The sequence below is a fragment of the Caretta caretta genome, chromosome 27 (genome assembly GCF_965140235.1).
Source record: "Caretta caretta isolate rCarCar2 chromosome 27, rCarCar1.hap1, whole genome shotgun sequence".
Classification (NCBI taxonomy): domain Eukaryota; kingdom Metazoa; phylum Chordata; order Testudines; family Cheloniidae; genus Caretta; species Caretta caretta.
The window spans coordinates 1,764,638-1,785,941 of NC_134232.1; the positions used below are offsets into that span (position 1 = coordinate 1,764,638).

Below are 21,304 nucleotides of genomic sequence, written 5' to 3' on the forward strand. Positions count from 1 at the left end.
CTCTGGCTAAGGGCTAGGGTAAGGGGCACCCTAAGTCCTGGCATTTCCTGACATTTGAGTGCTTGCCTTTGCCATTTAAAGAACATTCTTTTATTAAACATTTTTGTATTTAATCCAGTAGGTTTTCTTTTAAAAAAGACAAATGTAAAAACAAATGGGGATATATGCAACTCCCTCCCGCCCATCATACAGCAGCAGGGTTTGAACCCGAACCTTCAGCACTGCTCAAGCTACCAACAGGAAACAGCTGTTACCCTGGGGATGGGTTGCTAGGTCCATTGGCTAGCTCTGGGGGTAACCTCGCATCTCTTTTCTCTCTCCTTCCCTCCCTCACCTTGGGGGAGCTCCTGCCCCGTGTGGTGACCCCAGAGGGGAATGGGACACTGAAGCCGTGTGCTGGGTCCAGTCAGCAAGGGCCCCCCTGCTTGGCTATCTTCCCCACCCCCGGGAGAGGCTGGCTGCTCCAGTGTAGTGCGGCTGGGGCAGGAGGGTCCAGCCTCTTTGAATGTTCATGTTCACTTGTCATTTGGGCTGCTGCCAACATTGTGCTGAAAATGCAAGTGCTGGAAGGGGGATGATGATTTCCAAAGTCAGCATCTCTGCAAGCCCAGAGCAGAATTTCAGGGGAGAAAGAAAAGACACTTTGCAGACCCCAGGGCTTTCTCCCTCCTTGATTTCAAAGGTTTGCTGCAAACAGCAGAGGCATGAGAGTGTCACAGGCGAAGACTGCAGGAATCTCTTATCATGGAAAATGTTATTCGACTTATTATGGGTCGCTCCCAGCTGCCGTATAATTACAGACGTAGTTGTTGGAGGCACCAGTCGAGATCGGGTTCCCATTGTGCCCGGTGCGATACAGAGAGACAGGCCCTGCCTCAACAAGCTTACAGTCCAAACAGACAAGACAAAGAGTGGGAAGGGAAGTGACTTGCCCAAGGTCACCCAGCACAGCAGGGTCTCCTGTAGCCCGGGCTCATGCCCAGCACCCTAGCGCAGGAGCGAGCTAATGGAGCAATTCCTTTCACTCCAGTGCTAGAGGCCTGTGCTTTGAAGCCGAAGGTCCAGCTAGGTCTGTTCTGGCTGACGGAGCGGGGCTGGACTGGGGTGTGTTAAATGCACAGCACTCCATCCAGGCTAGCTGCTTGGCCCCAGAGGCGGCGTGGTCTGCTGGGCTGTACAGTCTCCCGGGGGGCACCAGCTAGGGCAGCTTCGGGTTCGAGGGCTAAAGGGGATGAGTGAGCTAAGGGATAAGGGATAAGATAAGTGAGCTAGCACCAGCAGGAGAGTGAATTTGTGTGGGGGGGTGGAGGGTGAGAAAACCTGGATTTGTGCTGGAAATGGCCCACCTGATGATCACTTTAGATAAGCTATTACCAGCAGGACAGTGGGGTGGGAGGAGGTATTGTTTCATGGTCTCTGTGTATATATAAAGTCTGCTGCAGTTTCCACGGCATGCATCCGATGAAGTGAGCTGTAGCTCACGAAAGCTCATGCTCAAATAAATTGGTTAGTCTCTAAGGTGCCACAAGTACTCCTTTTCTTTGAGCTAAGGGAAGCTCTCTCCAGCCGAGCCCAGAGGGCGAGAAGCCAGCAAGGCCATTTCTTGCATCCTCTCTGGGCTCATGGACCAATCCATCTTTCCATCTCACGCAGCTGCCCCGCACGCGGCCCGTCTACCCTGCCGTGCGGCCAGAGATGGGTTCTGAACCTGGCCGCGATCCCAAGTGAAGGAGCAGGGAATGTTTTATTTCATCCCCCCACTGACATTTACAGGCTATTAGCCTCCTTCACCTGACCATCATTTCCAGGCAGTGCTGTGCAGCCTGGCGGCTGGGAGCACCCAGAACCTCTGCCGGAGGGGAACAGGGAAAGGGAGAGCTCAGCTGCAGGGAGGGAGGGGAGCGTCTGTCTGCTAGTGGGTCGAGCAGGGGACTGGGAGGCAGGACTCCTGGGTTCTATTCCTGGCTTCCCCACCATTGTGCTGTGGGACTGAGCAAGTCATTTCACCTGGGTGCGCAGCGGTATCTCCATTTGTAAGTGCAGGCTGACGGTTGCTCCCCGTGCCCCAGGGAGGGCGAATGGATGTTTGCAACAGTTCCACGACCCCCGTCGGAAAGTTATTATAGCGGCCGGCGGCAAAAGTGCGTCCACCCGGCCTCAAGCAGGGGTCACGACCCCGAAGAGGAGCACAAACAGGGGCTTGCAACCTACATTCCCTGTAAGCTGCACCCCTGCCCCAGCCCAGCCCCGCCAGAGCTTCTGGGGAGAGAAGCCCCTTCCTCGGCCGGCCCAGGCCTGCTGGAGCAGCCACTGGGGACAGGCGCCTCTCACCGGCCCCAAGCTGCTGCCGCAAGAGAGGGCTGGGAGGAGTCCTCTCTTCCCACTGCAGTCCTGGGGCAGCCCGGCCCCACCCCAGAGCCCAGCCACCCTGCACCCCAACCCTCTGCCCCAGGCCTGAGCCCCCTCCCACACTCTGAACCCCTCATCCCTGGCCCCACCCCAGAGCCCACCCACCCTGCACCCCAACCCTCTGCCCCAGGCCTGAGCCCCCTCCCACACGCTGAACCCCTCATCCCTGGCCCCACCCCAGAGCCCACCCACCCTGCACCCCAACCCTCTGCCCCAGGCCTGAGCCCCCTCCCGCATGCCGAACCCCTTGTTCCCATCCCCCCCACATGAATTTTGTTATGTGCACCGATACGAAGGTGGGGCGTCACACATCACCTCCACCTTGGTGGACATAACAAAATTCATTCCACACACGGGTGGGAAAAATTAGAGGGCCACTGGTTGTAACTACACATCCCTTCCTCCACTGCTGAATGGTTGCAGGGTCCTGGAGTGGCGATGGAAAAGCCCCTCCAGGCTGGCAGGCACAGCACCCCAACTCAGGGGTCTCAAACTCAAATGACCACGAGGGCCACATGAGGACTAGTACATTGGCCCAAGGGACACATCACTGACCCCCTGCCCCTGCCCTGGCCCCGCCCCCCACTCCACCCCTTCCATGAGGCCCCGCCCCACCCCACCTCCTCCCAGCCCTTCCCCGAAATCCCCACCCCAACTCTGCCCCCTCCCTGCCCCCAGGGGGTGCAGGAGGGGTGCAGGGTGCGGCAGGGGGCTCAGGGCAGGGGGTTGAGGTGCAGGAGGGGAGTGGGGTGCTGCAGGGAGTTGGGGTGCAGGAGGGGTGCGGCAGGGGGCTCAGGGCAGGGGGTCGGGGTGCGGGGTGCAATAGGGGGCTCAGGGCAGGGGGGCAGGGTGTGGCAGGGGGTCTGGGGGCAGGAGGGGTGCAGGGTGCGGCAGGGGGCTCAGGACAGGGGTCGGGGTGCAGGGTGCGGCAGGGGGCTCGGGGCAGGGTGTGGCAGGGAGTTGGGGTGCAGGAGGGTTCGGGGGGCGAGCTCCGGCCTGGTGCGCACCGGGGGCAGGGCAGAGTCCCCGCCTGCCTGCCCTGCCCCCGCGTCGCTCCGGGAAGCGGCCGGGACCTGGGGGGGGGGGCAGGGATCTGTGTGTTGCCCTGGCCACGCCTCCAGGCACTGCTCCCCGCAGCTCCCATTGGCTGGGAATGGGGAACCGTGGCCAATGGGAGCTTCGGGGGCGGTGCCTGGAGGAGCGGCCGGCGCAACACACAGACCCCTGGTTCCCCCCCCAGGTCCCGGCCGCTTCCCGGAGCAGCGCGGGGGCAGGGCAGGCAGGCAGGGAGCCTGCCCTGCCCCCGGTGCGCACGGGGCTGGCCGGAGCCGCTCGAGGTAAATGCTGGGGGGCCGCGGGGAGCTGGCCGGCGGCAGAAAATGACCCCGCGGCTGCGTGTTTGAGACCCCTGGTCTACCTCCTCCTGCCTGCCCTGAGGGTCTCCAGCTCGGCAAGAGGAGCCTGTTTCCCCAGTCGCTCTCCAAGACGGCCGGTGGTCCGTGCCACGAGCCCCGTGACTTGGAGGGGGAAGCTGAGACACAGGGAGGGCTGGTGACTGACTCACGGTCACACAGCAGGCGAGGGCCAGGACTAGACCCCAGGTCTCTGCAGTCCCGCTCCCGGCCTTGTGCACTGCCCACGAGCCCACACTGCGCCCTCCAGGCAGCTGCAGTTCCGGTCCCATGCGGCAAGTGTCATGAACATGGAAGGACTCTGGACAATCAGCCCCTAGGGGCCAGGGCTGGCAAGTCAAAAGCAGCCGTTGCTTTTGGGAGTCTTGGTTTTTGGCTGCCCAGCTTGAGGCCCCAGGAGCCCGTTCAACCCAGAACTCAAGCAGAAGGCTTAGGCCTCTGGCCTAGCGTTTCTGGGGGCCAGTTTGCCCCCCGGGGGAGCTAACACTTGTTATTGCTACAGTAAGAGAATCAGCATGACTGTAAGCTCCTTGGGGAAGGGACCATCTTTTGGTTCTATGTTTGTGCAGCGTTTGGCCCCAGGCATCTGGGGCCACAATTGGAGCCAGGCACCAGGAGATAGATACTCGTTAATCATCATCATCATAACTCAAAACCCCCTTTAACAAACAAACAACCCCCTTTCAGCCTCTTTTTATCCATCATCAAAAAGCTGGAAAGGGCACAAGTCCGGTGTGTTTAAACTCTAGCTCAGCGTGGTGTATGGCCCCACCCCAGCGTTCGCAGGAGCTGCCCTCTTGCCTTTCAGGATTCAGGCCCATCATTAATCAAGGGTAATTTGTAAAGCCCTCGTTGCACTCCCCTCCCCTCTCTGCCCTACATTGCTGTCCTTCCATCCCCAATCACAAGTCTTTCTAGGGCACCATTCCCCGAGGCACCCCTGGAGTAGGAGATCTAGGATTCAGCTTTTGGCTGATGCAGTGATACAGGAAACTCTTGTGCATGGGACCAAGGAGAATTCAGGACCTGCAAGGGGCTCTAGTGAGGACTTTGGGGTGTCTGGAGAGAGCCCCATTCTCTCTGGCACTAAAGCACCACAAGCCTGGTTCTGGTAGCATTCTCACCAGTGCAACGTGGGTGTCTCATGCTACCAGCTCAGCCTGGGATGCGCTTGCACTGTTGCAGAGGGTGGCACAGAGTGCAGGGCAATGGCGAGGCAGGCCCCAGATTTGGGTGAGGGAATCGCTAAGTGCCCTGTGTTATTTTCAGTGGAGGAGGACGCTGCTTTCTCCACGATAAAGGCAGGATTTGCTCTGCTGAGTCAGGAGTACAGAGGTGGACTTCTTTTGGGCTCGCACTTTGCCAGACTGAGGGCAATGCACCAGGAGGCCAAGTGCCAGGCCTAGTTTACATCGAATGGGGCACATTGCAGCCGCTCAGAGGCTTAGTGAAGCCAATATAACCGGGGTGGCCAAACTGCGGCTTGCAAGTCACAGGTGGCTCTTTTACAGGTAAAGTGCAGCTTGCGGAGTCCCCCCGTCCCCATTTTCCACCTACCGTATCGGGGTGGTGGGAGCTCGGGGCTTCAGCCCTGCGGGAGGCACCTGCTGGGGCTTAGGGCTTCAGCAGGACAAGGGCTGAAGCCCTGAGCCCCGGCAGCCATGCCCCACAGGGCTGAAGCTCCAAGCCCCAGCAAATGCGCCCGGCTGTCAAACTTCTGAAGACTGTCGTATGCAGCTGGGAGGGTCAGTAACTTTGGCCACCCTGCAATATAAAGCTTTGGAAGGGACAGAAACCCTCCTGCTCCAGGGCTCAAGCTGACCACTAGGGAGCAGGGTCAGGAAGCTCCCATAACTGCTGGAGGTGGGGTTCTTGCCCCTTCCTCTGAAGCAGCTGGTGCTGGCAGCTCACAGAGGGAGGACTCAGGACCCCTGTTCAGACCCAGCCTGGCCGTGCCCGTGTAAAGTGCTTGGACAAGCAGGGTCAGATTCTGATAGGGTGACCAGATAGCAAGTGTGAAAAATTGGGACGGGGTGGGGGGTAATAGGCCTCTATATAAGAAAAAGCTCCAAATATCGGGACTGTCCCTATAAAATCGGGGCATCCGGTCACCCTAGATTCTGATCTCGCTTACCCGGGTGTTAATCTGCAGTCTCTCCATTGAGTGACTCTGTACTGACAGCCGTGTGAATGAGCTCAGCGCCTGGCACTGTTTGCCCTGCGGTGGGAGAGAAAAGCCACACCTCCCACGCTGCAGCCCTCTGCCCCCAAGCTCCTTCCACGCCCCCTTCCTTCCCACCCTGCGCACACCGGGCAGAGCCAGGGTGCCCCCGGTGCTGGGACAGTGCAGGCCAGAGCCCTGGCGAGCGGACACTGTGGTGAGGTCTTGCTGCCCCCTGCTGGGCCTGGGAATCGGGTACATCTAAGCAAGCCCCGAAGACAGCTCCAGCCGGCTCTGGTTGTAATACAAGGGGCTGGTCTGCTCAGTGGGTCTGGGCTGCCTGCAAGAGGTGAACAGCGGTGGCAGAGCCTTTCCAGAGGCAGTCGTGCCCCTTAGCAGAGTGTGGGCAGGGAAACTCTGGGAACAAGCCTGGGCCCTCCTTGCTTTGGGCACAGCAGCGTGCATGGCTCTGAAGGGGGGGCATCCGGGGGAGTGACAACACACCAGTTCCAAGTACACATTCATTAACGCAGTGTTAAGGGTGCCTGGTGTGTGCCCTCCCCAGACCATCAAGTTCGGCAAAACTCAAACATCCAAACCAGGAACTCGAGTGAAGGTAAACGCCTACAAACCCCCAGCTCTGCCCCCTGGAGCTGCCAATAGCTTTTGGGAAGCCTCCGCTCGTGGCACTCATGGGGTTGGGTGTCGCTGTGCTGAGCGGTGGAGGAGCAGTTTGGCAGAACGGCGATTGTGAAATGAGACAATGTGGCAGGGCCATGCCCAGGTGGGGGGTGCCCCTCTCCCTGACCCTGTGCGTGTGATCATAGGAAAGAGGGGAGCCTGAACCTCAGGAGAGCCAGCTTGCCCCTGTCCAGAGCTGCGCTGTGTGGGGCAGGTCAGCAGGGGGGCACAGGGATTTTCTTGCCATGGGGCTTGTCAGCAGTGCGGTGGGAGAAGCGTGAGGTCTGAGGGGTTAACGGAGGGCAAGCGGCAGTACAATGTTAGTGGCCATTGTGTGCAGGAGGGCAAAGGGGTAGCAGGAGGTGTCCAATGTAGCAGCTGTGGTGTGCAGGGGGGGGGCTGTAGGTAGCCCCTGTTCAGTACAAAGACAGCGGGAGTATGTGTGGGTCACATTGGAGCAGATCTCAAAGCAGGCGGGGGGCTTGGGATACCAGGGCGTCAGAGGCAGGAGCAAACTGGAGATTGGAACCACAAGTCAGACACCAGGAGGCAGTCAGGTCAGGCTACCCAGAGATCAGAGCAGGAGCAGGGTCAATCCCAGCTGCAAGGACGTCTTCCTGGTCCTGTGCTGGGTTTATAGAGACGCTGCGAACCAGTCGGGCCCGCCAGCATCCTGCCAATCAGGCTCCAGGAGTGGAGTGCTCCCTCACGGTTTAGCTTCTGCTCTAGCGGCTGTGGCAGGCTGGGTGGCAGGTTGGAGCTGACTGGTACTTAAGCACCCTGTGGCCTATGGTTCAAGACCTGTGGGTCCTGGCAGGAGCAGCAAAAGCTTCTTAAAAGGGGGGAAAGAGGCTACCAGCAATCAAACTGTGACCCTACATCACCCCTGCCCTTGTACTGCCTTCATGGCAGGTAAAAAGTGGTGGGGCCGTGGCTGCCTGTTCTGGCTCCTGGCATGCGGGCTGCCTGGTTTGGCCAGAGGCTTCATCCTAAATCTGATCATTGCCAAAATTGTCCACTAAACCGAGAAGCGTCCCAAGGAAGCAAGGGGAGTTTCCGTTGAGCTGAAGAGTGGCTGAGTATTTTCTTCCCCAGCTTGCAGGGAGGGGAGGATGAGAGGGGTCAGTGACCTGGGACAAGTCTGCTAACTTCCTCTTCCTCGAATGTGCTTGTCTTGCTCTTCTCCCTTCTAATAAAGACACCGAGGGTGGAGGGGGTAGACCTGCTTCGCTGAGAGAATGGCTTTGAATCATTTTCCTTTGCTCCTTCCCATCTTCACCATGGCAGACGGGTGGGATGGGCCCCAGAGCAGGACCTCAGATCCGAACAGCTTGCTCTTTGGCACAGCTGAATCGGTGTTCAAAGTGCCTAGGCCTGCTCTGTTTGAGAGGACAGCTTCTGTCCTGCGGACAAAGGGAGGGGTTTGCCCTGGACACGTAATTCTCCTGCCTGTGTTTGTGTGTGGAAAGTTTGGAAGTAAGGAACAGGCAGGGCTCTTCGGCTTCAGGTTTTGGTGATTTTTTTTTAATTGTAAATTTCCCAGGTTTTACAAAAGCTATTATTCCGGGGCGGGCGGGAGGAGGGGGGCAATTTTCACCCAAATTGTGTCCCCCTGAAATACATGAAAATACTGATTGCTGAGGAAATCCAATGCATTCCATTAGGTGGCGGTGTGTATGTTAATAAATTAGTCTGTCAGGGATTTCCCTAGACCCCTCCCCTGAATTCCCCCCTGCAGTTACATGCAGTGTTGCCAATTTAGTTGTTGGTTGGAAATTTGAATTGAAATTGAAACATTAATCCACACTTTGAAAGCGGATACAGTGTATGAGAAAATACTTCTACCTGAGAAAGCAGAATGGGTTTGAAAAGTGTGAACAAAGACTGGCTTCCTCACACAGCTGTTATTTATGACAATGTCGGCACATTTGTTTTGGCTATATTGGCCTACCTAATAATTTCAAATTATGATTTGTAAGCAAGGTCTGAATCAGCTCTCCCGTGACAGCCAGTGATGAGCCAGTGGAGGGTGGAAAGGCTTCAGGACCAGACCGTATTTACATGAACACACCTACTCTGCCTAGGTATCAGCAGACAGAGCTCTGCTGCCCAAGTGATCAATTTTGGCTGGTGTTGGGTTACAAATCCCTGTAGCATTCAATGTGGGGGTCATGAACTGTTGTTCTCCTGATTGCAGGAGTAAAGGGCAGCAGACTGACTGACTGAGGGGGTCCCCTCCATGCTTAATTTATGCCAGGGCTTGCCAGGGCTGAACCCCGTCACCTCTAGGCTTGGCCGTTCAGAGCCCTGGGACCTCTGAGCTTGTCACGTCAGTTATGAAAGTAACAAACTTGCCTGACCCCGGCGCCTCTTTCCTTACAGATTAAGCCCTGGTCACCTGCAACTGAACTGCACTTGCTAAGCAAGAGGTTGGATGCCAGATCCGAGTGAAGAGAGAGAGGATGGGGACAGGTGGTTTGCTTGGTGGGGTGGGCTCTGCCTAAGAGTCACAGGCACTAGTTGACCTGCCCCTCTCTCCTGTTTAGAGAGAGAGCGGATTAGGCTCCATAGAGAGTCTTTTGGTTTAAGTGACCACTCGAGCTGAAATCACTGAGAATCAGGTCTAAGTGCTCAGACCTGCTGCAGGACAGTGTTTCTGTGGAAGAGACGGCCCAGCCCGCAGTAGCAGCGAGCTTGCCCAACTGAGAGCTGAACTCACTGAGAGCTGGTGGAAGCATGAGAGACCAACTCGCAGAGGTCACAGTGGCAGGAGAAAGTGACAGTGCAGGGCCATGGGGGATGGAGTGGTAGAGTGAACGGTGGCATAACAAACCTGGGCCAGAGCATTGGACCATGTTTTAGTGGCTTTGCTACAGAATGCTAGATTTGTGACTGGGAAATTTATATAAATATGTGTTTCCTAGTAGGCCAAGATTTTAAAAATGTATTATTTGCCAAGGTCGTTATCTCACATCATCGCTATCTCAAGAGGTCATTATCTTGGAGTTTTTGTACTAAACTTTTTTATGATTATAAATATTTTTATGTGAGAACGGCCATATTGGGTCTTATCAATGGTCCGTCTATCCCAGTATCCTGTCTTCCGACAGTGACTATTCCAGATGCTTCAGAGGGAATGAACAGAACAGGGAATCATCAATTGATCCATCTCCTGTCACCCATTCCCAGCTTCTGGCAAACAGAAGCTAGGGACACTCAGAGCATTGTGTTGCATCCTGGGCCATCCTGGCTAATAGCCATTGATGGACCTATGCTCCGTGAAGTTATCTAGTTCTTTTTTTTGAACCCTGTTATAATTTTGGCCTTCACAACTTCCCTGGCAAAAAGTTCCATGGGTGACTGTGTGTTGTGTGAAGAAATACTTCCTTTTGTTTGTTTTAAACTTGCTGCCTATTAATTTCATTGGGTGACCCCTGGTTCTTGTGTTAAGTGAAGGGGTAAATAACACTTCCTTATTCATTTTCTCCACACCAGTCATGATTTTATAAGCCTCTATCATATCCCCCCTTACTCGTCTCTTTTCCCAGCTGAAAAGTCCCAGTCTTTTTAATCTCTCCTCCTATGGAATCTGTTCCATACCGCTAATAATTTTTGTTGCCCTTCTCTGTACCATTTCCAATTCCAATATATCTTTTTTTGAGATGGGGTGACCAGAACTGCACGCAGTATTCAAGCTAAGCCAATTCAAGCTAAGCCAATCAGCTAAGCCAATACTGGCAACCTATATGAAAAGGCTGCAAAACACCATGCCTCTGGACTGCATCAACATGCAGAAAGCCTTATAAGCTAGTCACTGTCAAAGCCAATTTTAGAAGAACGTAATGAGGCTGTTAAGAATGCTGGAGACACAACTCAGTTTATGTGGACCAACATGGCTGTTGCATTATACTTTCTATTTAAGCAAGAGATACCACACACTGCAAACTGGAGGCCAATGTTAAGTGGAAGTTGGACACTGGTTTCGAACAAGACTGGCAAATGCTCGCTATCTTTCTGAAAAAACTCAGCTGACTCTCTAGAAGCATGTGCTGCAAGAGTGAAAGACTCCACAGTTGGAAAAGTGAAGAACTCTCTCACCATATTCAAAATATGTGCATATGTGGCTGATGAAGCACCAATGCAATGCAAACAGGCATCAAGTATTAAGTCATTGCGTATGCTATCTTGATGTCTGTGGTAGGCCAGTAGATGCATTCTAGATGTTCAGGTTATAGAAGACACATCAGCTGCATCTGTGACATCTTAGAAGAGTTAAATGCTTGTCAAATGGACCCCAAACAGATGGCTGCTTGTGCATTTGATGGAGCTATAAACTTCTCTGGAAGACATAGTGGAGTACAAGCTTTGCTCAGAGAACAGTGTAACCCTAATCTCTCCTATACACACTGCAGAAGCCATCTACTCCAGCTAGCACCAGTACAAGCTGCAGAATCTTCAAAAGACATTTAAAAAGCCACACATTGAATGGCTTTTTATACTCTTTTTTTTTTCAGCAAGAGTCCAAAAGGACTGAACGACTTGGAAACAAATAGAAGATACACTGGTATTGAAGTTCAAATTAGTCCAACCTGGGAAAACCTGCTACCTTTCTCATGAGCGATTCTTGGCTGTTGTCTTAAAATTACTGCAACCCTTATTACTGGCTTTGGAAAGTATCCACCAAGATGGGACGGATCTAAGTAGTGAGCCTGGTGGATTACGTTTGTTACTAAGTTCAGAGAAGACTATCGCCCTTCTCTCTCTTGTAAGTCTACTGTTGAAACCACTTGGGTCATTAAACAATGTCATCCAGGCATCTGTTACAACAGTGGTAGATCTTTGTCCAGCAATAGAAGCTGCATTTGAATCAATCAGAGAGATCCATTGAAAATGGACTGGAAGAAGCAAAGACTTCAGTCTAGAAGTTGACTAATGAAGGTCCTTAAGTGAAGAGGGTAAGAAGTGGTTGTTAAGCCAGCTGAAAAAGTACACAGACTTGATTCTTACAAATCTACAACAGCGATTTCTGGATTCTACTCAGCCTCCATGTAGCTTGTACAGATGCCTGTCTTATAAAACACTGACAGTTGAGTGGAGTGAGGCACTCACTCCCAGCAATGGGGCTGCCATGTGCTCAGGACAGAATAGAGAATTTTGAATACAGAGTGGAATATCAGATGATGAACGAATGAAGATTTAACTTCAGCTTCTTTATCATCGCTCGTGGTTCGACACAATTTTTGTGCTATGTTTCCTGGGATGAAAGAAGTAGGTATACCTCTCTTGCTACTCCCAGTTACAACAGCTACATTTGAGCATTCTTCTTCCTCATTGAATAGGATTTTGTGTGCTGAAAGAAGTCACCTTCTGTCTGATCATGAGCATATCATGAAGGACTGGAAGTGACAGACACACAAGAAGACACCAAAGAGTTGTGCAAAATTATAAGAAACCAAGAAGGATGTAGTTGTCGTGCTTCGTACTAGGCTTGAGTAGCCAACTTTAATTTTTGTGATGATTTTAAAACATGAGTTAAATCTAATAAAATGATTGTGAAACATTTTTCAGTTTTTACTATGGTGCCATACATCCCACCTTCATCCTCGCGGTCTCATCCGTCATTGGCCCTCACCCCCCCCTGAATATTCCAACACCTCCCCTAATTTCAGTTCCTGGGGAAAACACTGCTCTGTGTAACTGTGAAGTGGTCCGCTAAAGTAAGGCCGGGTAGTGGAAGACATGCATGTATGTGTACATCAATAGTCAAGGTCTCAAATAAGGTGTGTGGAGCTCCCCAGACCCGGCTCCCTGCTCCAGAAGGAGAGCTGGTGGCTCAGGAACCCAGGCAGATCTGGTTACCAAGCTGCCATCTCTCATTCCAGAGGTGGGAGCTGGGTCTGGACGCCAGGGAGATCTCCCTGGAAGGGGAGATGGTGGCTCAGGAACCTGAGCAGACCACAGGTGGACCCTCCCCCAAGACCCAGCTCCTCGCTCTGGAAGGAGAGGTGGCAGCCCCCAGGAAACTGAGCTGCCAGGTCTCCTTCCGGAGTCAGCCCAGAGGAGGCAGCATGAGGAGATGGCGCCCTCGCTTTCTCCATCTCTTCCACTTCTGAGCCCACTCCAGGAAGAGAGACGGTGGCTCAATGAGCTGGGCCCTCCAGGTTACTGAGCCGCTTGCTCCTCCAGTGGGAGGGAGCCTTGCCTGGGTGTTAGCACCCTAACACCACCAGCCCATCAGCCATCCAAGCCCCCTCCTCTGGGCTAGGCCAGCCCTGTCATGAAGAAACGCACACCAGTCCCTTTGAATCGTTGCCCTGTAATATCCCTGACACTGGCTACTCTCAGAAATCCCAGCTCCTCAGCTCCCAAAGGAGCAGTGGGCCCCAGTTGACCAGCTTTACCTTAAACTCCCCCCCCCACCCCCCGCCACTCCTACGTCACACACAGCACGTCTAAGAAAACGAAAGGTGGTGTATTTATTTAAGAAAGAATGGAGAGTTAACTAGAAACAAGGAGGTGTGGTGGAAACAAATGGTTATGATACAAAACAAAATGCACTCACACTTTTTGTGCCAAGGTCATTAATAAAAATGTTAAATAAGGTTGGTCCCAAGACTGATTCCTGAGTAACTCCACTAGTAACCTCCCTCCAGCCTGACTGTTCACCTTTCAGTAGGACCCACTGTAGTCTCCCCTTTAATCAGTTCCTCATCCACCTTTCAGTTCTCATATTAATCCCCACCGTCTCCAATTTAATTAATTTCCCATGTGGAACTGTATCAAACGCCTTCCTGAAATGAAGGTAGATTAGTTCTACTGCGTTTCCTTTGTCTAAAAAATCGATTATTGTCTCAAAGAAGGAGAGCCGGTTGGTCTATCAAGATCTACCTTTTGTAAAACCCTCTTTTATTTTATCCCAATTACCGTTTACCTCTATGGCCTTAACAATTTTCTCTTTCAAAATTTGTTCCAAGACCTTGCATACAATTCAGGTCAAACTAACAAGCCTGTAATCTCCTGGATCACTTTTTTCCTTTCCCTTTCTTAAAAATAGGAACTATATTAGCAATTCTCCAGTCATAGGGTACAACCCCCAAGTTTACCGATTCATTAAAAATCATACAATCTCAGAGTTGGAAGGGCCCTCAGGAGGTATCTAGTCCAACCCCCTGCTCAAAGCAGAACCAATCCCCAATTTTTGCCCCAGATCCCTAAATGGCCCCCTCAAGAATTGAACTTACAACCCTGGGTTTAGTAAGCCAATGGTCAAACCACTGAGATATCCCTCCTTGCTATTGGGCTTGCAATTCTATGTGCCAGGTCTGTTAGTTAATATTTTTGGGTGGAGATTATCTGGGTCACCCAAATTTAGTCCCATTAAGCTGTTTGAGTTTGACTTCCACCTCCCATGTGGTAATTTCTACTGCCATGTCCTCGTTTCCATTACCAACCCTGCCGCTAATCCTCAGCTCCTCATTACCCTTATTAAAAACGGAGGCAAAGTATGTGTTGAGGTGTTGGGCCAGGACTAGATTATCTTTAATCTCACTGTTTAGCAGCCCCACGTTTTCTTTCCTTGAGTTCTTTTTATTTACATGGCAAAAGAACATTTTACTGTTGGCTTTAATTCCCTTTGCAAGGCCCAGCTCTTCTTGGCTTTTGGCCTTTCTCATTTTTCCCTGCGCTTTCTGACAGCCAAGGGGTAGCTTTCCTTGCTGATCCCGCCCATCTTCTGTTGAGACGGATAAATACCCTGCAAGCTGTATGTGTTGTAGTGAGCATGGCAAATTGGAGATGAGTGAGTTGTTTGCAAAGACCAGGGGAGCGTCTGCTAAGGAGCCTGGGTCACAGCTGCCACCTCTCTAGCCGGGGCAGAAGCTCTTGTACTTTTTTCGATTTGTTACTCTGTTTTTTCTGTTCTCCCATCCCCCAAGGTCAACCCTGAAATGTAGCCAGCAAACTGTGGCGCTAATTTTTGCATCAATTTTCACCCTTTTTTTTTAATGGTAATAAACACAGACATTCCTGAGAAAAACCAAAACTAATGGGCCATATGAACAGCCCATGGAGCCCTTGGGGTGTAAAGTTAATAGATCCCAAGGCCAGAAGGAACCACTGTGACCATCCAGTCTGACCCCCTGTATAACAGAGGCTGGAGCCCTGCCCCGAAATAACCCCGGAGCAGATCTGCTAGAAAAAACATCCAGGCTGGATTTTAAAAATTGTCAGGGATGGCAAATCCACCACAATGCTTGGAAAACTGCTCCAGTGGTCTATGACTCTGTTAAATATTTACATCTTATTTCCCGTTTGAATTTCTCAAGCTTCAGCTTCTAGCCACTGGATCGTGTTACACTTTTTCTCCTAGACTAAAGAGCCCATTATTAAATATCTGTTCCCCACGCAGGTACTTATAGACTGGGATCAAGTTACCCCCAAATCTTCTCTTCATTAAACTGAACTGGAAATCCAGGGGGGGGGGGGCTGCAGTGCGGGTCAGTGGCAAGGCGTGTGTGGTTCATGAATCCCATAGAACAGCCTGTAGCTCCCTGCTTCAGACACAGGCAGGCTGCTGGTTGCAAGGGCTGTTTGAAAGGAGCCCTGGCCCAGACGTATTGTTCTTGCTCTGTTTCTGTCTTTATTGCTGGGGCAGGCCTTGCTGGCTGGTTATGATTTCCTGGGCAGCAGGCGAGCACTCCCCTTCCCCCCGCTATGAATGGTGAGAGAGGCGGGGTGCTGGAACAAGCTGGACTTGACGTGTTGGCTGTAGTCACACGATGTGGGCCAGGGTGACGAGGGTTTGTCATCTGATGGGGCCAATAATTGCTGATTCCAGCGGCACTGCCAGCTCCTACAAGCATGTGACACACGGAGCGTGTCCCCGCCTTAGCTGCAGCAGGGTAGCGGTCGCGTTTTCTGCACTGAGCACTGACCCAGGCTGTTGCCTCCTGAGACAAGCATCAGAGAGGGGCAGAGGGCAGGGGACTGACTCAGAGCTGAAGGGGAAATGAGGCAAAGGGGCATGGAACCAACGGGCCCTGATTTCCACAGAGCTGGCCGAGGATCTGGCCCGTCACTGTGATGGGGGGGATACGGGGGGGGGGGAGGGGAGGGGGGAACACACTGTCTTTTAATCAGCAGCTCAGCCTGAGAGATCCAGCCAGGGAGAGAATGTTTGCCCCTTCCCCCCCACTCCGAGACAGAACTGGGGGAAGACGCATCCCCTGAGGCCCACCCCAAAGGGTGTGAGGAGGCTGAGAAAGGGCCAGGAGGGGGTGCTCTACTCTTCAAAGGGAAGGACACCCTTGTAGGACAGACAGTGAGAGGGGGAAACACCCCCTCCCCCCCAGAGATGGCAGTAAGAGAGCAGTGGGGGGGGCAAACATTCCCTAAGGGCACCATCTGCCTCTCAGCACAGGAGGCTGAGGGAGGGGGATGCCTACTGCTGAGACCCCCCAGCCAGAGCTGCGCGCTGTGAGAGGGGACAATGATCCCACAGCCCCCCCACCCCCACCTGCTGGAGCTGTGGGGGTCCTGGGCTCCGGGTGTGGGCAGCAGGGGCCTGGAGCCCACCCTGGGACTCAGACTGCAAAGGAGACAGAGCCCTCCTTAGGCAGGCAGCACCAGCCCCCCACCCGCTGCCTCCCCCGCTCCTGCTCCCCAGGGCACCGTGAGGGGCTGAGGGCGGGGACGGGGTGTCCTCCAGAGGCAGCTCAGCCCTGGGGGTGTCCACGCTGCAGCTGGGAGTTCCCAGCCTGGCAGAGAGGAAGTGGAAGCAGAGAGGCTGGTCTAGGCACTTCAGGCTCAATCCTGCCATCCTCACAGGCCAGACTCCCTGCACACTGAAATGGATTGACTTGGGATTTGCCTGTTTGGGGACTGCAGGATCGGGCCCTTCTTGTCCACTCTGTGGCTGCCTGCCATGTCCTGGCCCAGTGGGAAGCAGAGCGCAGCAAGATTCACTCCCGGAGCCCAGCAATGCAGTTAAAAGGAACAAGGGATGAGGGAAAGAGCCAGACTGGAAGCAGAGCACCTCCTGTAAGCCATGCCGCCAATGCCGGGCAGAGAGCCCATAGCCTGCTGCACTCACAGCTGGTCAGTTCCAGGGCCCTCCTCTGCATTTGGCGTCTGCGTGTTGCTGCCTCTCTGTACAGTCAGCCTGGCACTGCATTCTGTCTCCCCTAGGGCACTGGGGGCCCTGCACACATAGTGCCCCGTGTCCTCCACCGAGAGCCTCGCAATGGCAAAGGAGCAGCTTCCATTCTCCTCCTCCTCTATGCGGAGCCGGGGAGATTCCTGGATAGGGGCATTGTTCCAGAGCCACGTCACCTCCGGGTGGGGAAAACCTGCCAGGGAAGAAGGCCACAGTGATGGGTCAAAGGTCCACCAGGCTACCCAGAATTTTGGGACATTTATTTGACCCTACTGGGTCTCCCAAGTTGGGTGTCACATCACAGCCTCTCAGGTCCTTAATCACCCTGCAACCAGTGCTGCACTGCTGTGTCCTCTACCGGGGCCACACACATTTAGCAGCATGGCGCCTAACACCATGCCAGGTGTTAGTCCAGTACAAGATAACCACCTAGCGTATCAACGCCCCCTTTCCTAGAGTACCAAGGTATCCCAAGAAAGTCTCATCCAAGCAGCGATGCTGCTTAGCTTGTGAGAGTTCAAAGCACACAGCTGTGCAGCCCCCATTCGTGCACAAGGCTCCCCCTGTTGCACAAGAGTGATTTAGGCCCTGCAGAGCCTGTCCCTGAGGGTGAGCACCCTGGCAGGGGACATGCTCCAAGGTCATTCCAAGGACTTCAGTCATTGAGGGGGTGGGAACAGCCTTGCAGGCTTTCATAGGAAGTTACCTTCAACGTGACACTGGAGGCAGGTACTGCTGCCTTCCGTTGCTACTTGGTCCTTCAGCGGCTCCAAGAAGCTGGGCCCCTGCTCCATCTGCTGTGGCAGGAAGGTGAAGATCTGATCCTCTTCCTGGCTGTGGCCCAGCTCTGGGGACCGGGGATGGTGGTGGGGGGAAGCGACATGTTAATAGGCGAAGATTCATATGCAGAGCAGATGGCTGCAAAAATCTGAGTCTATTGATTATAAAACTAGAACGATCCAAAATGAACATGGCCCACACGGATCAAAGAGTTCACGGACTGACAAACTGATAGGTCTAACGGGCAGAAGGGACCACGGTGATCAGCGCAATCTTATGGTGGCCTGTGTTATACAGGAGATCAGACTAGCTGAATTAATCCCCGTTTGAATTAGAGCAAATCAACAAAACATCCAGTCTTGTTTAAAAATCTCCAGCGATGGAGAATCCGCCACGACCCTGGGCAAGTTGTTCCAATGGTTAATTACCCTCACTGTTAATAATGTACATCTTATTTCCAGCCTGAATTTGGCCAGTTTCAACTTCCAGCCATTGGCTCTTGTCATAGCTTTGTCTGCTCGACTGAAGAGCCCGTTACCAAATATTTGTTCCCCATGCAGGTACTTATAGGCTGCGATCAAGTCACCCCGTAACCTTCTCTTTGTTAAAACAGGTTGAGCTCCTTAAGTCTATCACTACAAGGCATGTTTTATCAATATCCTTCTTGAATTGTTGACACCAGAACTGGACACCATATCAGCTCGACAAGCCAGTCAATTGATCAGTCAAATAATGTAAATTGACTGCCTATTATTTGACCATGGCCAAATATTACAGCAAGAATGCCCTGATGTGGTAATGGCCTATCTTTTTTCATTGCATCATGGTGCTCTCTATTGGCAAGTCTACTTAAAATGTCTTGACCACACACTTCAATACATGCTATTGCCCCTTTTTGGGAAAAAAGCCGAACTAATTGAAAGTTGAGCATCTTGACTGGCTGGAATCTTCTAGAGCAGACACCCTAGGTCTATCTTTATTTGTATACCAGGCCATCAGTGTACATGGTGGTTTACAAAGCACATTAAATATGGAAAAAGACATGGTCCCTGCCTCGAAGAGTCTACAGTCTACCCTGACTAGACAAACACGTAGAACTCAACTCCCAAGGGAGTGGGGGAGGGAGAAGAGGGGTCACAGTCACTAACCCTCCTCCCCCAACATAAAGAGAACAGATGCACAGCCATTAAGTAGCTTGAAGAGTCTGTTATAGCAGGGGGTTGGACTAGATGACCTCCTGAGGTCCCTTCCAACCCTGATATTCTATTATTCTAGTTGCTCTGGGTGTTTTATTTCTGTTTAATTTCATTCCTCTTTTGTAACTACAGCTGGTAATTATTTTCCTTTTTAAAGCTTCATTTCATTGTTTCACATTTTTCAGAGTTAAAAATCTTGGTTTTTGTAATTAGGTCCAAGTATCTGAGGGCAAGTCTGCATGACTGCACTACCCTGGCATACCTGCGCCACTGTCGTGCACCTGGTGAAGACGCACTCTCCCGTCGGCTACTCCACCTCCAGGAGAGGCGGACGCTATGTGGGCAGGAGAGCGTCTCCCGCCAACATGTGGACACTGCTTTAAGTCTATGTAACTTACGTTGCTCAGGGGGGTGTCGTTTTCACACCCCTGAGTGACGTAAGTTACATCGACTTAAGCAGCAGTGGAGACCAGCCCTAAGTCTCACCGATTGGAGGCCACAAATTCTTACTTTATTTTGTTTCTGTTCTAATAATTAGCGCTTTAAAATATTTTACCATTCTTGAGACTATCTGACCAATTAGTCAAACATCTAACCCTAACATCTTCCAGCAGCGGTTGTACTAAATGCAATTGAACAGGGCATAGTCACCAAGCGGGTATATTTCTCCTGGGGTCCCACAGGGATTAGTTCTTGGCCATACACTATTTAATATTTGTATCAATGTCCTAGAAGATAAAATCCTCACGGATAAAGTTTGCAAGTCACACAAAGATTGGAGGAATGGTAAATAAGGAAGAGGACAGGTCACTGAGAGCGAGATCAACAACATGCATTTCATATAGCTAGATGAACACAGGCCACACTTACAGGACAGGGGACTGTATCCTGGGAAGGAGGGACTCTGAAAAGACTCAGAGGTCATAGTGAATAATCAGCTGAACATGGGCTCCTAGTGCGACGCTATGGCCAAAAGGGCAAATGCCATCCTGGGAAACATGAACAAGGTTATATTACCTTTGTATTTGGCACTGGTGTGATGCCACAGGTGTGTCCAGCTCTGGTGTCCCCAGTTCCAGAAGGATGTTGGTAAATTGGAGCGGGTTCAGAGAAGAACCATGAAAATGAATAAAGGATTAGAACACCTGCCTTACAGTGAGAGGCTGGAGGAGCCCCATCTAGGACATGAGGGAGATTCGCACACCCAAACCATTCTCTTTAGGTGAAAAATCTAAGGAACTGTCTCAGACTGAGGTGTAAACAGAGGAAATTTTGGAACAAACGGATAAATTAGACAGTAATAAGTCACCAGGCCCAGATGGTGTCACCCAAGGGTTCTGAAGGAACTCAGATGTGAAACTGCAGCACTAGTAACTGTTGTATGTGTCCTATTGCTTAACTCAGCCTCTGTACCAGATGACTAGAGGATAGCTAATGTGATGCCAATTTTTAACAAAGGCTCCAGAGGTGATCCTGGTAGTTACAGGATGGTAAGCCTGACTTCAGTACCAGGAAAATTGGCTGAAACTATACTAAAGAACAGAATTATCAGACAGGTGATGAACACGATATGTTGGGGAAGAGGCAATCATGCCTCACCAGTCTCTTAGAATTCTTTGAGGGGGTCAACAAGCACGTGGACCAGGGTGATCCAGTGGATATAGTATACTTGGACTTTCAGAAAGCCTTTGACAAAGTCTCTCACCGAAGACTTAAGCAGTCATGGGATAAGAAGGAAGATCTTCTCATGGATCAGTAATGGTTAAAAGATAGAAAACAAAGGGCAGGAATAAATTTCATAGTGGAGACAGATAAATAGCGGGGTCCCCCGCAGTGTTCCCTCTAATTTTTTACATCCTTGTGCGGAATGAATTTTGTTATGTGCACCAATATGGAGGTGATGTGTGGCGGGGGTGGGGCCAAGGGGTTTGGAGTGTGAGAGGGGGCTCAGGGCTGGGGCAGAGGGCTCTGGCTGGGAGTGAGGGCTCTGCGCTGGGGCCAGGGATGAGGGCTCTGGCTGGGAGTGAGGGCTCTGCGCTGGGGCCAGGGATGAGGGGTTTGGGGTGCAGGCTGCCCTGGGGCTGCAGCGGGGAGAGAGGACTGCCCCCCAGCTCTCTCTTGCTGCAGCAGCCCGGGGCTGGGGGAAAGGTGTGTTTCCAGCCCAGGCCCTGTGGCTGCGCACCTGTGTGGCCCTTGATAGCCTGTTGTGTGGCCGCATGGCCACGCGGCTTAGAGGGATCTTAGGTCCCTTAGGGATCTGTACTGGGACCAGTGCTGTTCAACCTAGTCATAAATGATCTGGAAAAGGGGGTGAGGTGGCAACATTTGCAGATGATCCTAAACTGCTCAAAAAAGTTAAGTCCAAAGCAGATTGCGAAGCGTTACAAAAGGATCTCACAAAACTGGGTGACTGGCAAGAAAATGGGAGATGAAATTTAATGTTGATAAATGCAAAGTAATGCACATTGGAAAACATAATCCCAACTCTACATATAAAATGATGGGGGCTAAA

At 52.3% G+C, this 21,304-nt stretch overlaps 1 protein-coding gene across 1 annotated transcript in view; it reads right to left on the bottom strand.

Annotated features, from left to right (window-relative positions):
• Positions 1-13,119: 13,119 nt before the first annotated feature.
• The window catches only part of LOC125626614 (myosin light chain kinase, smooth muscle-like), a 28,421-nt gene continuing 20,236 nt past the window's right edge, over positions 13,120-21,304 (bottom strand). The window contains exons 10-11 of the mRNA XM_048829807.2: positions 17,523-17,663; positions 13,120-17,009 (exon numbers count right to left, since the gene is read on the bottom strand). Coding sequence (XP_048685764.2) covers positions 16,750-17,009; positions 17,523-17,663 — 401 coding nt within the window. The 3' untranslated portion in view covers positions 13,120-16,749. The remainder of the gene's footprint in view (positions 17,010-17,522; positions 17,664-21,304) is intronic.